The sequence below is a fragment of the Zootoca vivipara genome, chromosome 1 (assembly GCF_963506605.1).
Source record: "Zootoca vivipara chromosome 1, rZooViv1.1, whole genome shotgun sequence".
NCBI lineage: Eukaryota > Metazoa > Chordata > Lepidosauria > Squamata > Lacertidae > Zootoca > Zootoca vivipara.
In genome coordinates this window covers 105,591,083-105,612,937 of record NC_083276.1, presented here as the reverse complement: position 1 = coordinate 105,612,937, position 21,855 = coordinate 105,591,083, and the positions used below count along the sequence as shown (strand labels likewise).

Sequence of the window (21,855 nt, the reverse complement as noted above, 5' to 3'; positions counted from 1 at the left end):
CTGACTGCAGCCTATATGGTTATAAGCTTCTGGTGGAAAAGCTAAATTACGTTGTGTGTCCAGAGTTCCCATGTTGAGGAGGTGGGAAGAAGGCCTGTTCTGGTTGAGGCCGTACTCCCCTGGAAACATCAGGTCATCAGCCTGGATTCAATACTGTCAATAGAGGCTCAGGTGGCTACAAGTACCTTTTTGCAGTTCTGGCTGGTTCATCATTGAAGGACCCCTTTGGACAGAACCAAGGCACTCCATGCTGACCCAAACCTTCAGATTGTATTATTGTATGTGGAACTGCCCTTGAAGAGGACTCAGAAACTTCAATTGATCTAAAATGCAGCAACCAGGTTACTGGCTGGAGATCTATTTAGATATTATATAACCCTTGTTTTAGAACAGCTGCAGTGCTTGCCGGTTTGTTTCCGGGCCCAATTCAAGGTGCTCCTGTTAGTGTTCAACACCCTAAAACAACTTAAGCCCTAAATACCCGAAAGACTGCCTCCTTCCCTACAGATCTTCCACGTGGGTACCAAGATCAGCAGAGGGAGACCTCTTGGGTGTTCCACTCCATTCAGAGTTTTCAGTGGGGAGGGGGGCTGGCCTGAGAAAAGGCATTCTCTGTGGCAGTTCCCAAGTTGTGGGACACCCTCCGCACAGAGATGTATCTGGCAGCTTCACTGTGCAGTTTTCAGCAAATGTAAACTAGCAGGTAATGAATAGAATTAATAATAATATTTTCTCCATTGAGTGAATGGCTTGTGAGAACTTGAGCATGTGACCAGACTCACAAACGTAATAAGAGTCAGAGAAGGAAGACAGGTAGACAATTGTGAAAAATGGAGCACTTTAAAAAAATACATACTGAAATAATGTACATAACACACTACCTTATTGTCGGGAGTAATAAGGAGAAAATATTTATTATTTTTGTCATGATCTGTTGTAGTCTTATCACTATTATCTGCCTGAGCAAAATAATATGCAACGTATGAAACAAATTCTGGTGATAATTGCATAAAGATTTGTTTTTCTCTCTTTACTGTTATGATTAGAATTATTACAATAAGAACAATCAGACAAGTAAGGAGTCTGCACTTTTATATTAATGGAAAAAAACAAAACCTCGCATGAGATCTTAAAACTGCAGACTAAAGTTGAAAATCTAATATTGTTTTTTATTATAATACCCGAGTGGTATTAATTTATCATACTTTCCAAGTGTTACTAGGTACTCAAGAATAACTCAAAATAACTTCTATCTTAAACTACCGAAGCAAAACACGCAAGATGTTTGGATTTAATTTAGTATCAGATTCATTTTTACAGCCAGGGAAAATTAAGTTGTCCATTAGAATTCTTTTGTACAACATGATATATTCACAATCTAATGTTTGCTTTTGGGCGGGGGAAGGGGGTAGCAAGGTTTGATATATTATGCTTCATTACACATTGATTATGATCTGTTTTAGAAATAGGACATCCTTGTTCCTCTGAAGATTTAGCCCCTTATAGCTCACTTGCTGTGTAAGTTAACAAACATTAGCATCAAATCTAAGAGGGAAGCAATATGTGTCCTTAAATACCATCCTTTCCTTTCTTCCTGAATTCACTCTAATGAAGTGGGGGCTGCAGCCCAATTCAACAGGTTCATTCCCACCAAACAAAAATTAGGAATAAATATGGTTTAACAATGCAACTTTTCTTTCTATGGTAGCTGGGCACAGAACTAAATAATAAATAGTCATTATTAATCTTATTTTCTCCGATTAATACACTTACTATGCATAATATAAAGATGCTTTGAAGATTTTTACTCAGTGAATCCTCGTAAGAATGGGGGACACAACCAGATTTTTGTTTAATAGCAGTTGGCAGTAGTCAGTCCTGTCTACTGCAGGCATGGCCAAACTTGGCCCTCCAGCTGTTTTGGGACTACAACTCCCATCATCCTGAGCTAACAGGCCCAGTGGTCAGGGATGATGGGAAGTGTAGTCCCAAAACAGCTGGCGGGCCAGGTTTGGCCATGCCTGGTCTGCTGAGTTTGGGAAACACTAGAACTTCAACCTACAGAGAAGTTGTTAATTAGTCTTCCATTATATTCGTGGGCGAGCTTGTCTATGCTCACAGAACTAGCATTGATTTGCAGAAACCGAGGACATACTTGTGACTACCTGTATAGACTAGCTTTCTACAAAAAAAAAAAAAAGAGAGAACAAAACTTGTTGAAAAAACTGGTCTGTCTCTATGTATGGCAAGGGTCATCAACCATTTTGGACCAGTGGGCACATTTTTAATTTTAAGAGTGTTGTGTGCACCAGTCACAACATGGCTGTCGTAAGAGGCATGACATAACACAAAATTAGAGAAGAGATCTGTCATGGTGAAGCTTTCCCCATAATTGCATTTCCATAACAGAAAAAGCTTATGCAATTCTGTTGAATTTCTGCCCACCCTGCCATATAGCCATTAACCCTTTTATTCCCAATACAACTCTATGCTGACATCTTGCACCCACTAACAACAATAATAGTAATAATAATTTTATAATTTATACCCCGCCCATCTGGCTGGGTTTTCCCAGCCACTTAGGAGTAAGCCCCATTAAACACAGGGACTTACTTCTGAGTAGACAAATATACTATTGTACTGCAAGTTAACTAGACAGTGAATTTTTAATGACTGCCTGGTCTTTAGCTCCTGAACATCAGGAAAGATGCCTCTTTGCAAAGTTTTGATATTTGCCCTTTGTGGGGAATTCTTTAACATCTGCCCACACTTATTTTCTGTGAATTCTAGTAACTGCCTGATTTCAGAAGAGCCTACCACAGAAGAAATGTGCTAAGGAAAAGGAAGGACAAACTACAGAGATTCCAAGGATCAGCAAATAAGATCGAGGTAGGAAAAGGAGGACAAAATAGCAAATTTCTGAACCCTGAGGATTTCTATCGCCTGGTGTCCAAAAAAACTCCCTCAACTCATCAATCACAGCTCTGACTTCATTCATTGACTAAAAACACTGGTAGAAAGCTCCAAGAGGCTGACTTTTTTCACAGAAATTGCTTAGAAGGGTACCTGCACATTTTGCTTTTTAACTTTCCTTCTAGGAGGGCGAGAGACTTAAAACAAGGTACCAATGAAGGCCTTCATGGGCCACAGGTTGGCAACTCCTGATTTATGGAACTGAAGCACACATTATTCAAGATTTGCAATTTATTTATCGAAGTTAATCAATATTGGTAAAAAATATGGAAAAGTACATTTTAGAAGCTATCATGTAAAAAAACTCAAAAAGCAATCTATTTTAATACAGTACGCTCTTTTAGCTACACATTCAGTGGTAGTACTGTATAGTTTTGTTACAGCTCAGTGTGGAAATTCTGCTAATAAAATTAACATCCAGTCTGGTATGTTTCATATCATGGGAACAATGCAAAAGATAATTTACACAACACACTAAATCACAGGAGTAGAATGCTCTGGTTTGTAATAGCTATTCAGACTCTTAACACGGTAAAATTAAAGGCTCACTAAGAAATACAGAACATAATCTAGACTGATAAATGACTATTGTCTTATATTGGCAAGTCATACTCCCTGGACTGGCAAATAGACAGGCTCTATTGGATCTGTAACATCTATATTGCTGGCAACTAGGTAGCGGGTGGCGCTGTGGGTTAAACCACAGAGCCTAGGGCTTGCCAATCAGAAGGTCAGCGGTTCAAATTGCAGCGACGGGGTGAGCTCCTGTTGCTCGGTCCCTGCTCCTGCCAACCTAGCAGTTCGAAAGCATGTGAAAGTGCAAGTAGATAAATAGGTACCACTCTGGCGGGAAGGTAAACGGCGTTTCCATGCGCTGCTCTGGTTCGCCAGAAGCGGCTTAGTCATGCTGGCCACATGACCCGGAAGCTGTACGCTGGCTCCCTCGGCCCATAAAGCGAGATGAGCACCGGAACCCCAGAGTCTTCTGCAACTGGAGCTAATGGTCAGGGTTCCCTTTACCTTTAGGTAACCAAAATGAAGCATTTCACAAGTTTTTTAAATCACCTTTGAAACGTTTCATTCTATCTGTGGTACTCTCACCCTCACATATATTGGTATCCTCTCTCTACAATCAGCTAAAACTTGCCTTTTAAATTGCAATACAAGACTGCCATTTAGTACATGTCTAGCTAATACCTGGTGCTAGAAAAATGCATGTGATATCCCAGGGTACTTTTGTGATACAGATAAATATTGAGTACTTACAGTTGTAACCGAATCTATATTTTTGTTGTTGGGCGGCTTTCCACATAAGAAAAAAAAAGGTAACTAAGCAACCAGGCTCTCTCTAAATACAGCAGCAGAACTGCAAAATCCGTTACTAAGCATCACATCTATACAGGTTAAGTACAAACAAAACCTCAGTATGAAACAGAACCCACTTAAGAATTATAATCCAAAGAATCTTAATTATCTAAAAAGATGAACATATGTAATAAAGAAAACAAAAACAAAAGCAGTTACAGTATAGGGAACAGTGTTGTCTCCATGACTGCTAGGAAGGCTTGCTGTAGAGAGGTTATACTTAGTTCCTATCTTCAATAATGCTCTGAAGTGGCATTGTTAGTTTTATAAGCTAGATTTACAGACAGAACCTACTTGGGCTGCAATTCCATGAACACTACATAGTAAGTCCCATTCAACTTGGTGAGACTGACTGCTGAGCAAGCACACACAAGATTGCACTATTAGATTCAATGGAACTTAAAACACTCTGTCTTTTTCTGAAAACGTTTAAGAGGCCTCATACCAATCAACCATAGAAGTGTGTCCTTTCCAACATAAGCACCTACCTCCAATGCTCTCTTAATAGGTTTTCTTACTTGCACTGAGAATTGTAATACACCTTCGACACATTTACCTAGAAATGTAATGGGATTTACAAGCCAGTAGGCTTAGAATGAGAGACTTAAACTTTAAGACAAAGTGAGTCTTCTAACATAGAGCACTCAGTTTGATAGCCAGGACTATACTAGTGCAAGTGTGGTTTGCAGTTACTCTCTCTCATTCCTAGGAATCTCAGCTTTCATCAAAACTGCTCCAAGTGCTCTTCTAGGCCTTGTTAATTCTGAAGCAGTGTTCAAAATTAGCCAGGCACCGGGCACATTTTGCACCTGGCTATTGGCCACTTGCGACCATGCAAAGATGCTCTGGTGCAAAGATGGCGCCTGACATATTCACCAATTGGAGGTACATGCCTGAGGATCATTGGATCTGGGCTATTTTCACGCACTGATACCACATCCTGTAGAATTATATCGGTTATATTTTATCTGCACAATCAGAATGAATTTCAATAACTATTTTTTGTGTGTGTGTGCACTGCAGCCTGAGCAGGAGCAGTGAACAACATTATAGTCAATTGTTGTAGCTTGTCTTTACTTACCCCACCCCACTGCCCTGCTCACAGTTGTGAAGAATATTCTTAGGTTATGAATGGTCCGTTCACCATTAAGAAAAAGAGGCAGGAATAGGCCACTATATTTGTGGACTTTCCCTGGATCAAGAGACTTTTCTTCTTTAAGTTCCCAACATTCTTAACCTAGCTCAAGGTTGTCACTAGCCAGATGTTTAACCGATAAACAATCTGATAAACAATCACAGTCTTTCCTTCATTTGAAAAATAAGACTTTAGGACCGTCTTGCCCAAAAATGACAATTAGGCATTCCGTTTTGTCAACTGCAAGGAGCCATTTAGCCCCTAGCTTATATATCTGACTTTCTAACACCGTTCTGAAGTCATATTTAGAAAGTCTGCAATATGATGCCTGCAAAAGACTAAAAGCATACACGTAGTCTAGAAAGTGTTTCCTAACACTTTAAGTCTTTCATATTATCAGTATTATCCTGAGGTTGTCAACTTGCACAGCCATCAAAATTATATGCATATTAAAAACTGAGGAAAAGCTAGGAGTCACTGGCAACCAGGCCACTTCTTGGTTGTAGCATTTAGAGCATTTTGTTATATGAGGGCTCTGTTTGGGAAGGCAGTTGAGCCAGGAATTGGCAGCAAAGATTCAGTGTTTATGTCAAGCACAAAGTTTAAATGTTAGTTAATGCATGAGCATAGAGGTGGAGGCAGAAGGTCAACTGCTTCAGTTATAGCTTTTTTCACTTGACATCTGGACAAATACTACCAGCCTCTCAAAGAACTGCTGCCTTTTTTGAACAAAGAAAGCAGCAATTGGTTAATTATTGCAGAGAACATATATGAAAATGCAAAGTATTCTAGACTATTAGGAATACCGTAAGTACCGTAGCACTGTCATTCTTTTGGAGAGTTCAATAAACAAGAAAATCCTCAGTGACCTCAAACAGATGTCTTTTGAGACATACAGCTTGTGCAGAAGTAACACTGAGTTTTACCTACAGTTAAGACATTGTAAGCAAGTTTATCCCCTACATGGCACAAGTCTTCCGCAGGTTCTAAGTTCTAACTAATTTCTAGGTTGATATTAACACTACATGTAATGTCAACAAAAGCTAAGCATGGCAACAGTAGTTAACACTACTTTGGGTTTTATGTTAATCATGGCTAAAAACTTGGGTTAAGAGGGAACCCAAGTTACTGTTAACTGCTGGTGTCATGCTTAACCATGGTTAAAAATGGCATAGGAAATTCACATCAGAAAGGAGATTGGCAATGGTGGAAGTTTATGGTCTTGTGCCATATGCCCAGTAATTTAACCATGGTTAAGAGATTAGAGATGCTAGTCTGGCAAAGCCCCATGGTGAATTTCTTGACTGACCCAGAGTATGCCATTGGCAACACTTATGGCTGGCAAATTTTATTTCTCCTTCCCTTCTACTATTGAACTGTTCTGTCAAGCAGACCAGAGTGTCCTGCCTAGCAAAGACGGTATGATCCTAGGATGTTACCACCGATGTAGAACCATTTTTCACTTAAGTCAAATTTGGCTGAATTAGATAAAAATAGATTCTTCAACTTGTAGTCAGCTTAACCAAATTTGGCTGCAGGCAGAATTCTATATTTTTTATCTGCAAACAACTTTTTACTAAATCAATGAACCTAGAAAAATATATTTGCTCCAAGAACAACAAACAAAACTCTAACCTGAAAAAACCCCAAAGCTATTCCTAAAACTGGATTGACAAAATACCGTACATTTTTCTTTAATTTCAGAAAAGTCATCCTACAGAGCTGGTCATAAAAGTTCATTATACATTCATAACCTGTACCAAGAAAGCAAGGCTGCAGTCATACTCCTATTTACTTGAAACATAATTATAATCAACTGGATTGTTATGGCTAAATTTCGTAAGATACAGGAAATCAGTGATGGGATCGCATGGCATTTTTACTTTGTAGCTGTGGGAGTTTCTGGTTCTGATCAAAGCAGCAGCACTAAGGAGGTTTCTAAACCCTTCTGCTCATAGGGTTTTCCCTTCCATCTCCTACCCTGAAACTGCTAACACTGTGCAGGGGGAAACAGAGCAAGGTTAAATACTCATCCCTCAGTACCATTGCTCTGATCACCAAAATCAGATCCATGCACCCCAGCCTGCTGTAAAAAAGGAAATTACAATGTCAAGTGATCTAGAAGATCTCTTGGTTCTTGTGTAGTTTGGCCCACAGATAGTATTCAAAGTTGTCAAAGCTTTTCTGAGGAAATCACTTAAATTTTAGAGGGAAAGTTACTTGATATTTTTAGAAGAAACTATGCAGCTAATCCATACAAGTATTATTTCATTACTATATGTGTGTGCGCATGCACATAGACATTTACTTCAAGCTTTGGATAACCACACAACCCCTATGTATTCAGAGGAGAGGAGAACAAAAGTTCCACTGATGGCTACAAAATATTCTTAGCAGCAAAATGTAAATTCTAATTCTCAACTGGGACTGGAAGGAAGATCATTTCAGTGGCAATGGGACCAGTTGCTGAAAAGGGGGTAGTGAACTTAGAATTGACACTTCCTGAGCCACTTCCCTCTTATTTCAATAAAGTTTGTTTTATGAAGCTTGTGTGTTAGATTTACCAAAAAAGTTTTCCAACAAACTTCTCAACTGTATGTAAACACAATTTCAGTCTACATTTTACAAGGGTTACTATATCGGATCTGCCCTTATTAGTCAAACATGAAAAAGCCTTCTATGCAACTCTAAACTTAGGTATCTTATTTCAGTAGTGCATACACACAATTTGTCCAATAAAAAGGAAAATTTGAGATAGTACAGCAACCACGAGTGCACATATGAGTGTCACGAATGCTTTGCTATGTAATCAGAGTAATATTACCTGATCTAGAATTTATGATCCTTCAGTCTTTGTAATGTAAACATTCTGCACAGGACAGCAGACATAGGGATAACTCTCACGTTGCTTTAGTGATATGCTTGTTCCTGCAAGATACCGTAGCTCCCATGCTACACCAATAACTTAGGTAATGCTGAAATTGTACAGAGCCTTGGGAGAAGTGGCACTGTTGTGGTGAGAAGCCGTTCCCTCCCCCCTCCCAATGATTTTATTATTACATGGATTATTGAAGCTGTGTGAAGATTCACTACATGAAAGTGACAAACACTCCCCCAGGATGGCATAAGAACCAACTCCAAGCGTAACCAGAGGAAGAAGTTAGAATTTGGACTATGAAATTGCCAAAATGTCTGCCAGTTATTTGCTGGCTAGGGTAACTGTTTCTATTGTTAAGGGTTTTCCAACTCAACAGCTAAAACACTGTCAAAAATAGAAGTCAGATGCCACAATCCGATACCTTCTTGTTTGTGAGTAAGTCCCATTTAACACAATGGGACTTATTAAGGAGGAGGCATATTACTGCATTGCCAGTTACAGACATTATTTATATACAGTGGTACCTCAGTTGCTGAACGCTTCGGAAGCTGAACATTTCTGTTTTCAAATGCTAAAAACCTGGAAGTGAATGCTTCCGTTTTCGAAAGCGCTTCCAAGGCACATTTCTCCATTTTCTCAATAGAATTTGCCAACTGTCCATTGTGCCTTGGTTGTTGAACGTTTCGGAAGTCGAACGGTCTTCTGGAATGGATTAAATTTGACAACCGAGGTACCACTGTATACGGAAGGAACTACTTCTCATATTTGTCTGGTATTCCACCTTGCTGGCAACAATCCCAAAGAGCTAGAAACCTTCAACCATGTAATTGGCTGGCTAGTTCAAGGCAATATCTGGAATAACAGATATATTCTTGACCTATTTTTCCCTTAGGGCTGCCATGCCACTGCGGCCCTCCAGATGTTTTGGCCTACAACTCCCATGATCCCTAGCTAAGAGGACCAGTGGTCGGGGAAGATGGGAATTGTAGTCCAAATCATCTGGAGGGCTAAAGTTTGGGGATGCCTGATCTAGACAAATCTTCCCCAAGCTAGTAGGCTAAACCAGTGGTCCTCAACCTTGGGCCTCCAGATGTCTTGAGACTACAATTCCCATCATCCCTGACCACTGATCCTGCTAGCTAGGGATCATGGGAGTTGTAGGCCAAAAACATCTGGAGGCCCAAGGTTGAGGACCACTGGGCTAAACCATCTGGAGGGTACAGCTGCCATCATCACCAAACGTTAGGGCCAATGTTCAGGGATGATGGGAGCTGCAGTTCAGCAACTTCGGGGGGGGGGAGCACAAGTTCCTTACCCTGTGTTAGGTGGTTAAAGCTTTCCACTATAACAAAGCGGTATGTATGTGTTATACAGTCCTCAAAAGACGTAATTATTTTTAAAAGATATTTTGAATTTAACACTGTCAACATACGGTAGCTGCCTTAGAACAGCCCTCTGGTACAGAAGTACACAATTCATATTACCTTCAGGACAAAGTTATACTTCCCTTTCTAAGAGGACTGTATCACTGCATTAACCACGGAAAAGCTTAAAGGGCTGTTATTCCAACATGTATATATAGCTTCTTAAAGTTATTTTCCCTTACACCCTAATTTTCTGTGTCTCACAGCCTGCTTTCTCCTTTCTTTACACAGCTACACATCTCTCTGAAGAGCTAAGAACTCACCCTCCTTTCCATGCTCTCTCTCACCACCAGTTCTGTGTCCCCACTCTCAGCAACCAGTTCCCCCCCCCTGTTGTCTAGAGCAGTGGTCCTCAACCTTGGGCCTCCAGATGTTTTGAGACTACAATTCCCATCATCCCTGACCACTGATCCTGCTAGCTAGGGATCATGGGAGTTGTAGGCCAAAAACATTTGGAGACCCAAGGTTGAGGACCACTGGTCTAGAGGGTTCCCTAAAGCCCCATTTCTCAGCTACCTACTCTTTTTCCATAGCAAACGTCCTGTATTATCCCAGGTACCTGTGCACCCTCATTTCTGTTGTCCCCATCCTCTGCTGGCTACTGTATTTGCCGACAGACAAACCAAGCATGTGCCAAGGGCCTCAAATGACTGAAAACAGTACTCCTTGTGCAGAATTTTAGCTGAGGCCATCCCTGAATAGAAAATGCTATTAATTATTATTATTATTATTAATCATAAATAATATTAATGCAGTTCAGGAGGAGAAGCTCTTGTCAGTGGCTGGATTTTTAACTGCTTCTGAAGAAAACTGCCCTGCCAAGAACCAAAATTTGAAAATTAATCTATGCATTGTTTTGGTCCATTACATGCTGCACATCAGCATGAAAGGAGGACACACTAACTGGTGGTTCTCAGTTTGTAAAGTAACACAAGCTGTCACAAACCAAAGTCTGTGGCTTACTTAAAGATCTCTGCATACCCCTATTTCTCTGGTGCCTCTGTATCCCCACTTCTCAAGCTAAACTCTCCTTTTCCCTCTGCATCCATTTCCCCCATTCCATAGATTTATCTGAAGTACTGTACCAACTCTCACCTATTTCTCTCTTCTTTCACCACCCTATACGTCTATCAATATCCAATTTTATCCCCTTTCCCTCTCTGCACCAGTACAGATTTTTCTGTACCCTTAGCTGTTACTGCTTTCCCCCTCCCATTTCTTTAGCCTCTATTTTTGTTCCATTTCTGTCTCCCTCTGTCCCATCCATCCTTATTTGTCACCAAATTCAGTGGAAACAGCCCAGTCCTTGGCTCCCAGGAATGGAATGTGCATTATACTGTGGCTGCCTGCACCAGGCTAGAAACACTGGCATGAATCCACTCTGTGCCTCTGAAGCCAGAGAAAAAATGCAGATGTTCTCCCATCCCCACTTCCACCTTCCATGGCTTTTGGGCAGGCCTTAAGATAGTTCCACAAGTATGCTGGAAAGGGCAATAAACATTTATTTATTACTAATAATTGGTTGAAGTTGTTAGCCACATCACAACTGTTCTTGGGAAGCTATTGCAACCTGTTGCCAAGTGTCCAAGCTGGAGGTGTAGATGTAGATCATATATCTCAGTCTTGAAGGAACAGTCACTGCATGTATCTCCAGAAAGGCCACTCTTGAGCAGCAAGTCTACAAATGTATTATGTAGGGCAAATCTAGCTATTGACATGATTTGCCTTATTTTTCCTGAGGCTGAAAATGAGGTCAAGATTATGCAGAGATGAGTAAGAATCCCTATACTTGCATTAGACCACCTAGTAAAAATGCATTGGATCAACCTGTCTACATATGAAAATGTATTTTTTTTAAAAAATGGTACAGCGGTTATTTCAGTATCCTGTATATAATCTTAAAAAAAATCAATACAGCAATCCCACAATTTACAGGGGTTGCGTTCCAGGAATTGCACCTAAAGCTAAAGCACATTGAGTTCAATGGCAGGTAGGACTTCCCCAAGCTAATTTTAAATGTGCATAAATCACAGGCTTACTGCATTACAAATAATCCAGGTAGCACAGCTATCTTTTTAAAAGTACTGTAATACTGGTAAGAGGTCAAACAAAAGGGAAGTGGGTTGTTTATATTCTGTTTTGTCCTCTCCAATCTCCTAACTCCCCCCCCTCCACCTGCTCCTTCACCCCATGAACACTTTTGCCCTTTGATTCAATAGCTGGTTGCACTACACTCAGAATATGTGAACAAGGATTTCCAGGCAGGACAAAAACCTTAGTGATCCTATTGGGTTTATTAAGCCTATACTGCAAGTATGAAGATCTATTGTGATAATTAAGACATTTAAAATAAAGAGAATGGCTTCTCACACCAGACTTCTACTGCAATTCCCTCAGAATGTGTTTCACCTCAGTACAGAAAACATCTTATTGGATTGCTCTTACAATATGAAATCACTTCATTCAATCATTCTTGAGGAGATGCTATACTTTATATGTCATAAGATCAGGGATTCACTTTATTATCTGAAACACAGTACCTAAACAAAAGAGAGAGATTGCCATTTAAAAAGAAACACCCTGGTGAAATATCCTCTATAGCTGGGAAATAGGTTGGTGGCAAAAGGAGTAATATCTAGAAAAGGTAAAGCTTGTAGTTGTGAGAAAACAGCTGGTGTCACCAAAGCACTGAGGTGGAAGGGGTGGGGGAAAGAATTTGAGGCTACTCTAGTGCCAAAATCAGACAGTGAGAATGGGTGGAGACATAGCGGGTTCTGATGATTCTAGGAATGGTTGCAGATGAGCAAGTTTGGGAGGGAGCTTGAAATTTGCAGGCTCTGAAATTGTTGAACCACCAGAGAATGAGTAAAGGAAGTTCCGAGCAGCCAATATCATTTGGGAGTGAGTTAGGGATACGAATATAGGTATTTATCAAGCAGTTACAGTGCTTAAGTATACTGGTAATTACTGTTGCATAAGAAATCTTCAAAATGCATTTTATCCTATTTTAATATCACCCAAATTCCTTTATTCAGAAAGGAAAACTGTGCTGTCATTTGGTCCACATTAATTCTATGTAACAATTACAAAGCTCCATCCAAACATGGTAATTCAAGCAATCCTTCAGAAGCACAATGTCAATGCAAGATGTATAAAGCATTAGGTGCCTAGGAATCTCCCAAGAACACTCCAGTTTTGACTGTACACATTGCTGTATTTAATGGGCTCAATACAGAGCAGTAGTGAGGACAGAACAAGTGACAGTCAGGATGCACAGGATGCTGCTTACAATAAATACATCAGAGGTGTGTGTGTGTGTGTGTGTGTATGTTTTAAATTTCACTGAAACTCAAAAGTATGTTTTACAGTTAAAAAAGCACACATCAACACTCATAAAATAGCATTCAGCATACAAGACGGCTGACGCCTTTGAATATAAAGCACTTCATCAGGGCAACAGCAATATCTGTTTTGAAGCAAGGTATATTACAGTTTTTAAAATGCTCTTGTGCAGGCAACTTTCAATTAAAAGTAATAGCCAAACCACCATCTCCTATTTCGAAGAACTGCCCCAAACATGTCAGAACAGCCAACTATGTGAAATGCTCTGGGACTTGCTTTGGCAGCTACCACTACAATTTCTTCTTAACCTAAGGATAATAATTATTTCTTTTCATCTGGCAGAAGAGGAAAAATGAAACAGAAAACAACTACTTTTAGATCGTGTTCAGACATGCACATTATTCCCTTTTACCTATGGCCGAACCATTGTGCTCCAAACTTTTCAACATGTTGTTTTGTCTCCCTTCCCCACCCCCACCCCTGCACCAGCCCAAGCCCCCTCCTCACAAATATCAAGTTAAACGGTTTTGGCAGCTTCAATAGATGAATAGACCTAATACATGGTACGAGACATAAATCTGGGGAAAGACATGCTGGCAATTGTTATGTCCTGCTGCCATTCTGTGTTGTTCCAAATGGTAATTGACACGCCCAGTAATTTAACAGTACCAGACAGTCCTCTCTGCCCCATCTCTAGTAAAACACTTGCCTCTCTGTTCTTTAATCTGATCGACATTATAGGGGTGTAAATGAAGCTCACTATTGATAAGAAACAGTTATCCCTCCAATGCTCCATATGAAAACATCTCTAGATTATAGTTTCACACACTGAATAGAATGGGGAGGGGGGAGGGGGGTGGAATATGTTGTAAAATTCTTCTTATAATGCCACACAGCTTTAATACATTTTTCCCTCTGGTCCTCACCTGGTTTTCTGCAGGGCTTCCCTCAGTTTCCATAGCTCTGCTTTGAGTCATGTACCAAAATGCTACAGTACTGAACGGAATGACGTCTGAATCATAACTTGGCACAAAATACGTTTGAAAGAGAGGGGGTAAGGCAAGCTCTTGCCTTGCTCAACAGGGATAGGTCAAACCAACAGTCATTAGAAGGGCCATCAAAAGTAGCCTTCAAGGGGAGGAATCTGACTAGACTCTGATCCTGTGTGATGCCATGCTTAAAGCATGCAGTACAGCTACTGCTTCTTCTCCTCTCTCTGCAGCAAGGCGGCAGGAACGGGGCTTTTTCTTTTTTTGCTGTTCAAGAGATGGTCCAGTGACCTTTGGCTGTTCAGAGAGCTGGGCAAGAAGCGATCTGTTGCAGCGGGCTTCCGAGGCATTCCATGCATTCCTGCACTATCTAAAAGCTCCAGGAACAAACAACGTGTCCCCCTCCCACACACAGGCACACACCTGCCTTCTCATTCGCCCAGAGCGCCAGCAGCTTCCGTCCACACACCACCACCGTCTGTCGCACTCCTCAAACATGCAGCCAAAACCAAGCAGTCGCTGCCGCTGCCCCCTCCCTCCCTCTCCCTACAGAGTGACTGCAGAGGGACAGTACCGGTAGTTGGGGGTCCCCTACTGAGGAAACCCAGGGCAAAGAGAAAGAGAGATAAAGAGAAAGCAGGAACGCCACAGACATTCCTCGAGCCTGGTTGCATGTGGCTCTAACAAGCAAATGGGAGAAAATACAAGATGGGGGCGAGGTCGAGTGAGGGGAGACTGCAGGTTAAGAGGGAAGGATTTAGAGGGCCAGGAAGAGAAAAGGGGGGGGGTTGAAAGCAGCTGGTTAACCAGGGAAACAAGAGGAAGGGGATAGGACATTGTTGTCCCTCCCCGCTTTTAAATACAATAGGCTAAAGAAACAGGAAGAAATTTATACCAAGAGAACATGGGGAATTCCAGCAAAGATGAAGGAATGGGCAGGGAATTTAAGGGTTTAAAGGACATGCAAAAGGCAGAGGAGGATTGAAGGGGCTTAAACTCAGGCAGACAAGGGCGTGGGGTTTTACTGGGGCTCAGTGAATGAAAAAGTACAGGGGGGGGGAAATACTGAAAAGCAGTATTACTGGTAAAATAGAGTATAAAAAGCTTTATAGGAACCAGAGGACGTTCACTTTGAGAAGAGGCCAGAACTAAAAAGGGAAGCTATTTAAGGAAATGATCATCTATTAATGAGGGAAATGCAAAGGTTTAGAAAGCAAGAAATGAGGTTAAGAAAAGGGAATACTAATGTATTGAGAGTGTTTTTAGGGGATATTTTGCGATACTGGAGGGGGAAAACATTATCAGGGCAAAGGGGTAAAACTGAGATTAAGCAAGACACTTGATGGGGATAGGTATTTGAGGGCGGAGATACCATACAGGAAGGTAGATTCATGGGAAGCCTAATTATGCAAGGAAGGGCAAAGGAGATCAGTAATAAAGAGGAAGGAATTTCTATAAGGGAAGTTGTTAACATGAGAAAGCAGGATATTTAGGTGGAGCCGGTTGAGAAGGAAGGGAAACTGATGGGGGGGAGGACACTCTGGGGAGAGGAGGAGGGAAGAGTAATCGAAAGACTCATGTTTTAGGATGGAATCACAAGCAGGGCAGAGGTGTTTAGAGGGAAAGGATGAGAACCAACGGGAAAGGTTACTTAGAGGGTAAATGAGTGGATCTTTGGAGAAGGCGATGACGGAAAGGAGAAAAACTGAGTAGCGATGTTTTTAAGGACGTTAAAGGGGCTGAATAAGCAAGGAAGGGATAGGCAGTTTAAGCAGAGCCAAACGAAGCAGAGGAAACACATTTTTACCAAGGGAGGGACTAATTATGGAGCTTGGCAAATCTGGTGTGTGTGTAAGAGAGGGGGGTGCTGGGAGGGGGAAAATAAAAAAACAAAAAGCAGATCTTCGTGAAGGGGATAGAGTAAGATGGGAAGGAAGAGGCGAGCAGGAGGCAAAAAAAGAGCAGAGCAAAACAATTTTCGAGCAGGAGATCTGAGCTCAGGCAGGCTGGAGAGGAAGCAGGTAAGCCAGGAGCCAAGGGAAGAGGCGAAGGAGGGAGAGTTTTGAAAGAAGCTTAAGAAGAACAAGGGGAAGGTGGTTGGGGGGAAAGGTCCGGGGGAGTGGAGATTTCCTTCCTTGGTCCCTTCCTCCAACCCAGGAAGATTCCCCCCACCCCAACACAGGTTTCTGTGCCCCTCTTTTCCTTCACCCGCCGCAGCCCTGGATACTGAGCTGCCTTCCCTCCCTCCCTCCCTCCCTCCCTCGGAGACAGAGCGGCTGAGATACCTCCACTCACCGCGTTCAGACGGAGCGGGCTGGGCTGGGAAGGGGGCGCCCCGCCGGCGCTGGGTCTCTGCTTGCGCGGAGGGGCCGCAGCCACCCCGCCGGGAAGGGCCCCTACCCCGGGGTGTCCATGATCGTGGTGCTAATGTGCCACCGCCGAGCAGCACAGAGGAGACCTCCTCCTCCTCTTCCTCCTCCTCCTCCTCCCTCCTCGCAGGCTCTCTGCTCCCGCTTCTTCCCGCCCCTTCGCTTCTCCTCCTCCCTTCTCGGAGCTAGACGTCAACAAGGCGCCCTGCCCTGCGCCTCGCCCCGATTGGAGCAGAGAGCCTCGGGAGGGGTCGCCATTGGCCGCCGGCTCGCGTCAAACCGGCCAATGGAGGGGAGGCCTGAGGTTGCTAAGGTTACTGATGCTGTGAGGAGACCCAGCGGAGTGGAAGAAGGGAAGGCTGCGGTTCCTTCAGGCCAGGCGGGCGTTTTGCAGGGGAGGGGCGGCCGTTGGGTGTGTATAGAGATGTTGGGACTTCCCGGGGTGGTGGGAGTGGGAGTGGAAGTGGAATTATTATGTGATTAAAAAAAAAAACCTGGAAGAGGAAGGAGTAAACGCCGTAGGCGGATCCTATGGCCACTGTGGGGCTTGCCCTCAAGACATTATCATAGGGTGGCAACCTTTGCGTTGTTCTTTCTGCGCGCGCGCGCAAACACACGCACGTGTGGGCTCCTCATTTCCCGCCAGAAATGGCTCCACATTCATACAATGCTGTTTTTAAAGTTACCGTCTTCTCATCTCTAAAGCTAATAAGTGAGTAGGGTGTAAAACCAATATTAGTGGTGCAGAATATTCCATGGTGGAGAAACCACTGCCTTCATAGTTGTGGTGACAGTGGGGCAGGGTAGGAGGTTTTTTCATTTTCCTTCTCCTTGACTCCAGTGGGAGGGGAAATTACTACACTCCACCACAACTGACATAGCTTCTGTTCCCTTTGAGGCCATGTTGACCGAACAGGGGAACCTAGGATAACACTAGCAGCTTCATACCCAGTGTTTCTCGAGAATTCCAAGAAACCAAAAAAATCAGTGCAGTTTTGAAAGCTTCAGTCTGCCATCTTGATTCAAAATGACATCCATTTGTATAAAAACATAGACTAAAATCTGCTCCTTGAACTCAGGAACCAGCGTGTTATCTATCTTAAGAAATGTCTAAATGTATCGTGAACAAACAACTTCCCAAAATATATAGTAGTTGTTATAGAGCAGTTATTATTCTCATATAACATCCTCTTTGTTTTTAAATCATATGATTGCCTCCAGACTGCAGCAATGCTGATTCTTTCTTGATTGTCTAAATACAAAATGCCAGTGTACTGCTTTCTTTCAATCCTCCTGATGATTCTTCCCTTCAATCCTATTGAGATGCTAGTTGTTGCTAGTTGTGATTGAGGTACAGCTACGGTATACTAAATAGAACCACATCCATTGTGAGATTAAACATTAAACATTCACAAGCTTTAAAAATGGAAATGCAGGAGTCAAGAAAGAGCCTTCAGCAATGTGCAATAGGGAGGAGAGCTAGTGTCAGAATAGGGTGTGTTACAAGTATACAATAATGTCCTGCTTCTCATTTCTGGAATGTTGGCAGCTACACTGTGTGTTTATGGCACAGGGTTTTAACTTGGCACTTATGCCTTTCTCCTGCAGTAATGTAATTGTTATGCACTAACCACTACAGGCTGGAAGAATCCCAGGCACCTGCCTGCCTAAATATTTGATAAAAGTGCCTTTAGAACTTCAGATTTGTGTTGCAGCTGTGATCAGCGCTGATACTGAAAAGTTGGAAGAGAGTAAGATGCTATTGTAAGAAACTGCCAATGAGTAGGGTTGCCATATTTCATGACGCCTCAAAAGTTGTTGAGTTTTTTTTAGACAAACCCCAAAGTTGTTGAACAGTTTTTCAATTCAGAACATACCGCCGCCTTCCGGATATTCCCCCCGGACGTCACTTCTGCCTTTGAAATTCCATTCCAGGTGTATGGCAGCCCTAAATAAGGGTGCAATCCTGTACTTGAGATCTGGGGTTGTGTGATTTGGTGAAAGTCCTTCCACACTGGAGGATGACCAACATACTGCTGCCATGATAGATCTGCTGACTGAATACCACAGAAACACCAGTTGAACATGCTGCTGGTGGAGCCAATCCACCATTGAAGACATCGGCAGAATAGCTGATCTGGAGTAGAGTCATGGGCAGAGGTTAGGTGGCAGAGGACAGGAGAATGTTTACGCCATATTCTATAATCCTTCAGTCCATGACCACACTCCTTTTGATGGTGCAAAAAATAAAATAAAAAATATCCCCATTGACTTCAGCATGTCCTGGCTCATCCTCTTATATGGTTGGCAAAATATTTTTTTCCCCTTTCCTGGGTGGCCCTTGAACCTTTGTCCCAGGAGTGCTCTGTGTGCCTTCTGGAGACATCCTATCCTGGGAGCTGTGTGGGTGCTGAAGGTTTTTTCCCCCTTCCACTTTGCGTTTTGTACTCCAAAACAGTGGTTGTGAGTACTGTACTACAAGCGGATTTAAGATGTAATCTGTAGGGATCCCTGGAGCCTAGCTTTGCCAATGTTGTTGCCCGTGCTGATGGATTGTGTTTGCTTTGGTATCATTCTGTATGTTGTGGTGGGATGTGTGTGTGCTGGGAGCATGTCCCAGAGGTGAGTTCATTGCATCCCTCTGCATGTGGACATGATTGTTAGACACTGGTGGTGTTTCCAGTGATGATGGATGCCTGCTGGTCTTCGTAAAAAAAATGTTTTTGTACTTTATGTGTGTTCCTCTTCACACCTGGGCTAATCATGTATAAGAATGTGGTCATCGTTTTGCAGGCGTAGAGGCATATATACCACCCCAGGCATAATGGAAGTGTAGGACTGCTCTGTAATTTTCCTTAGGAGACATTCCAAATGGCTACTTTAACACTAAACACAGCTTCTGAAACTTTTCTCTCACAGTTTATGAGGGCAAGAACAGAACAACAACAACAAAAATCAGTTCCTGGATCGCTGACAGTCTTTAAGATTACATACCACAAGACCATCTAGGAGCAAAATGGAATTTGATAATGTAGGAACTCTGAAGCTTCACTTTCTGTGGCATATCCATTTCTAAGAGTTTCTGAAATATTATGCTGTAGGTGATTAAGAAAAAAGAACTACCAGTATATTTGGGGTTTGTTTAAAGATGCAATATACAAAAAGCATGGATTGGTTTCCTGTTCTCAGAATACGGAGCTTGGCTTTATAGCTGATTAATGTTCTAGTATGTGTTTGATAACTGTAGAAAAGTTTCACATGGTTATCACTTTTTCCATTCATAACTATGGTAGGCGACTCAGACTATTGCAGTGAAATTTTTATAGTGGACTCCGCATCTAATACCCAGCCCTAAACATATTATATGGAACTAAGTCCTATTGAAATAAATTGGACTAGCTTGCAAGTAATGATTTTAGGATAAGAGTGTTAATGTGATAGGATTCCTCCCTTCCCGCCTCCCCTGGGTCTCCATCCTCAATTTTGTTGGTTGGCTATAATTTCATTTAGTGCTGCTGATGTTACATCGTAAACTTCCAGCTAAAGACCTTCAGGCCTAATTACAGCTTTAATGTGTAACCACTTCTGGATTGAGTCCAATTTTTGTATAATACACTATTGTGCTCATGCCCTGGGCTGATGCTATTGCACACAAATAAAAGCTTGTTACATGATTAGAAACATCTTCTTTTGGGTGTGAAGCTAAGCTAACTTTTATGTAAAAGTATGGATATAATAACCAAGGCAGCATACAGTCACTTCTAAAGATCCTATGCCAGTTTGCAATGGGCAGTTATCTGTCAGTATATTGCAGAATATTCCATAGTTGTTTCAAAAAAGCTTATGGAAAGTTCAAAAATGTTTAAACTTCTAAATTAAATTGTAACAGATATTTCTTTTGAATGCATGCCAGAGTTCAAGTGGAATGAACATACAGTATTTCCTCATGGAAGTAAGTTTGTTTTAAATCAATGAAAATTCTGTATAAATGTGTGTAAGGTGTTCATAATTTTGCAGTTTGATTTAAAAATAAGAACAGAATGAATTTGGGTTGGTGGGTTGTGATAAAACAGCCACTTCTTCACTGTATTTCTTAGCAAATAAAGAGTAAGATTTGGACTGTAACTCAACAGTTTCTTGTTCCAAATGTTAGCATGTTCAACAGATGGACATTTCTCGACCCTTGTAATTTTTCTGTGGTGGTCAGTGATGTAGGTTTCCTGAAAATTTTTGAACTGGGGTAATTTGCATAGTATAATTTTCAGTTTGCATCAGAGATTTTTCTAGTGCCCAAGAGAGTAATCTAATTTAGCATGCTTACTTTACTTGCTTAGTACTGTATTTGCAGTTGGCATCCATTCACTGTTACTAATGAAGTTATGGGTAGGAAAATTTTCCGCAGGGAAGAAAAAGCACTGGGGGAAAAGTTCTGTTTTGGAAGATGTTCTACCCCACAAATAAAAACAAATAAACAAGGCAATAGATGTAGTTAGTTTTACTGTTGCTGCTTTATTTAAGTTCTCATAGGCTTTGTTCAGACTTATTTATTATTTACTTATTTTAAAATATTTATATACTTCTGTATATCCAGAATTTCATAGTCACAAATTAAAACTGCATCAAAAAACTGAACAATAAAATGAATACAATCAGCAGAATTAAAAGTAAGCAGCTGTGAAATTCTGGGACCTTAGAGTGAAGAATGGGTAATAATAATAATAATAATAATGGCATCCAAGTGGGTACATGGTTGAAAGTGTGTTATGTGAGCAAGATCATCTGTGCATCCTGGCATAGTAGCCTTACCTTCATACATTTTCCATTACAAATATTTGAATTCTGATGTGCATAGGTGCTATATGACATGTAGCTCTCTTACATCTGTGGGAGTGGGTGCATAACAAGCAGCAGGTTTTTCCAGCATCATTATAAAATTCTGTTCCATCATCAAATCAGTATGCTACATTGGCAAGGGAAAATCTGTTCTCTGGTCATACTTCAGGAAATTATGATGAAGAATGGCCAGGTTTAAAATGCACACTTTTGGGTATCAAGATACTATTTCTTACCACTTTTTTGTACATATATATATATATATATATATTCCTTAAATGATATCTAAACTTCAAGAACTACACTGGAATCATTGACTTGATGAAAATCCATTCAGTTTTCCTGAAGTTGTGAGGCTTCAAAGTTCCCAGTTTAGTCAGTCATTTAATTTAAGAGCAAGTTACTCAGCACATGCTAATTGTCAGACTGACACTTCCCAGATGGAAGCTGCTTCCCAAAAGAAAAAAGAAAAAAAGGCTGTCTCCAGAGTGAGAAGACAGCTGCAGTGGAAGACAGTAAGTGGGAAGGGAGAGATGCTATACAGGTT

At 41.5% G+C, this 21,855-nt stretch overlaps 2 protein-coding genes across 15 annotated transcripts in view; one reads left to right on the top strand and one right to left on the bottom strand.

The window, feature by feature from the left end:
* PKP4 (plakophilin 4) overlaps positions 1–16,639 on the bottom strand; it is a 105,017-nt gene extending 88,378 nt beyond the window's left edge. For 6 of the 12 annotated variants that reach the window (XM_035131930.2, XM_035131949.2, XM_035131994.2 and 3 more), the window contains exon 1: positions 16,402–16,638. The gene's annotated coding sequence lies outside the window, so the exon portion shown is untranslated. Of the gene's footprint in view, positions 1–14,043; positions 16,041–16,391 lie in introns of those variants that run through there. The other 6 variants (XM_035132012.2, XM_035131959.2, XM_035132002.2 and 3 more) reach the window with 4 other exon arrangements.
* CCDC148 (coiled-coil domain containing 148) overlaps positions 16,018–21,855 on the top strand; it is a 103,039-nt gene continuing 97,201 nt past the window's right edge. Inside the window, exon 1 of one of the 3 annotated variants that reach the window (XM_035132036.2) lies at positions 16,018–16,127. Coding sequence is in view for 1 of the 3 variants with exons in the window: in XM_060280036.1 (XP_060136019.1) it covers positions 20,382–20,427 (46 nt within the window). In the remaining 2 variants the exon portion in view is untranslated. Of the gene's footprint in view, positions 16,128–16,688; positions 16,888–16,963; positions 20,428–21,855 lie in introns of those variants that run through there. The other 2 variants (XM_035132025.2, XM_060280036.1) reach the window with 2 other exon arrangements.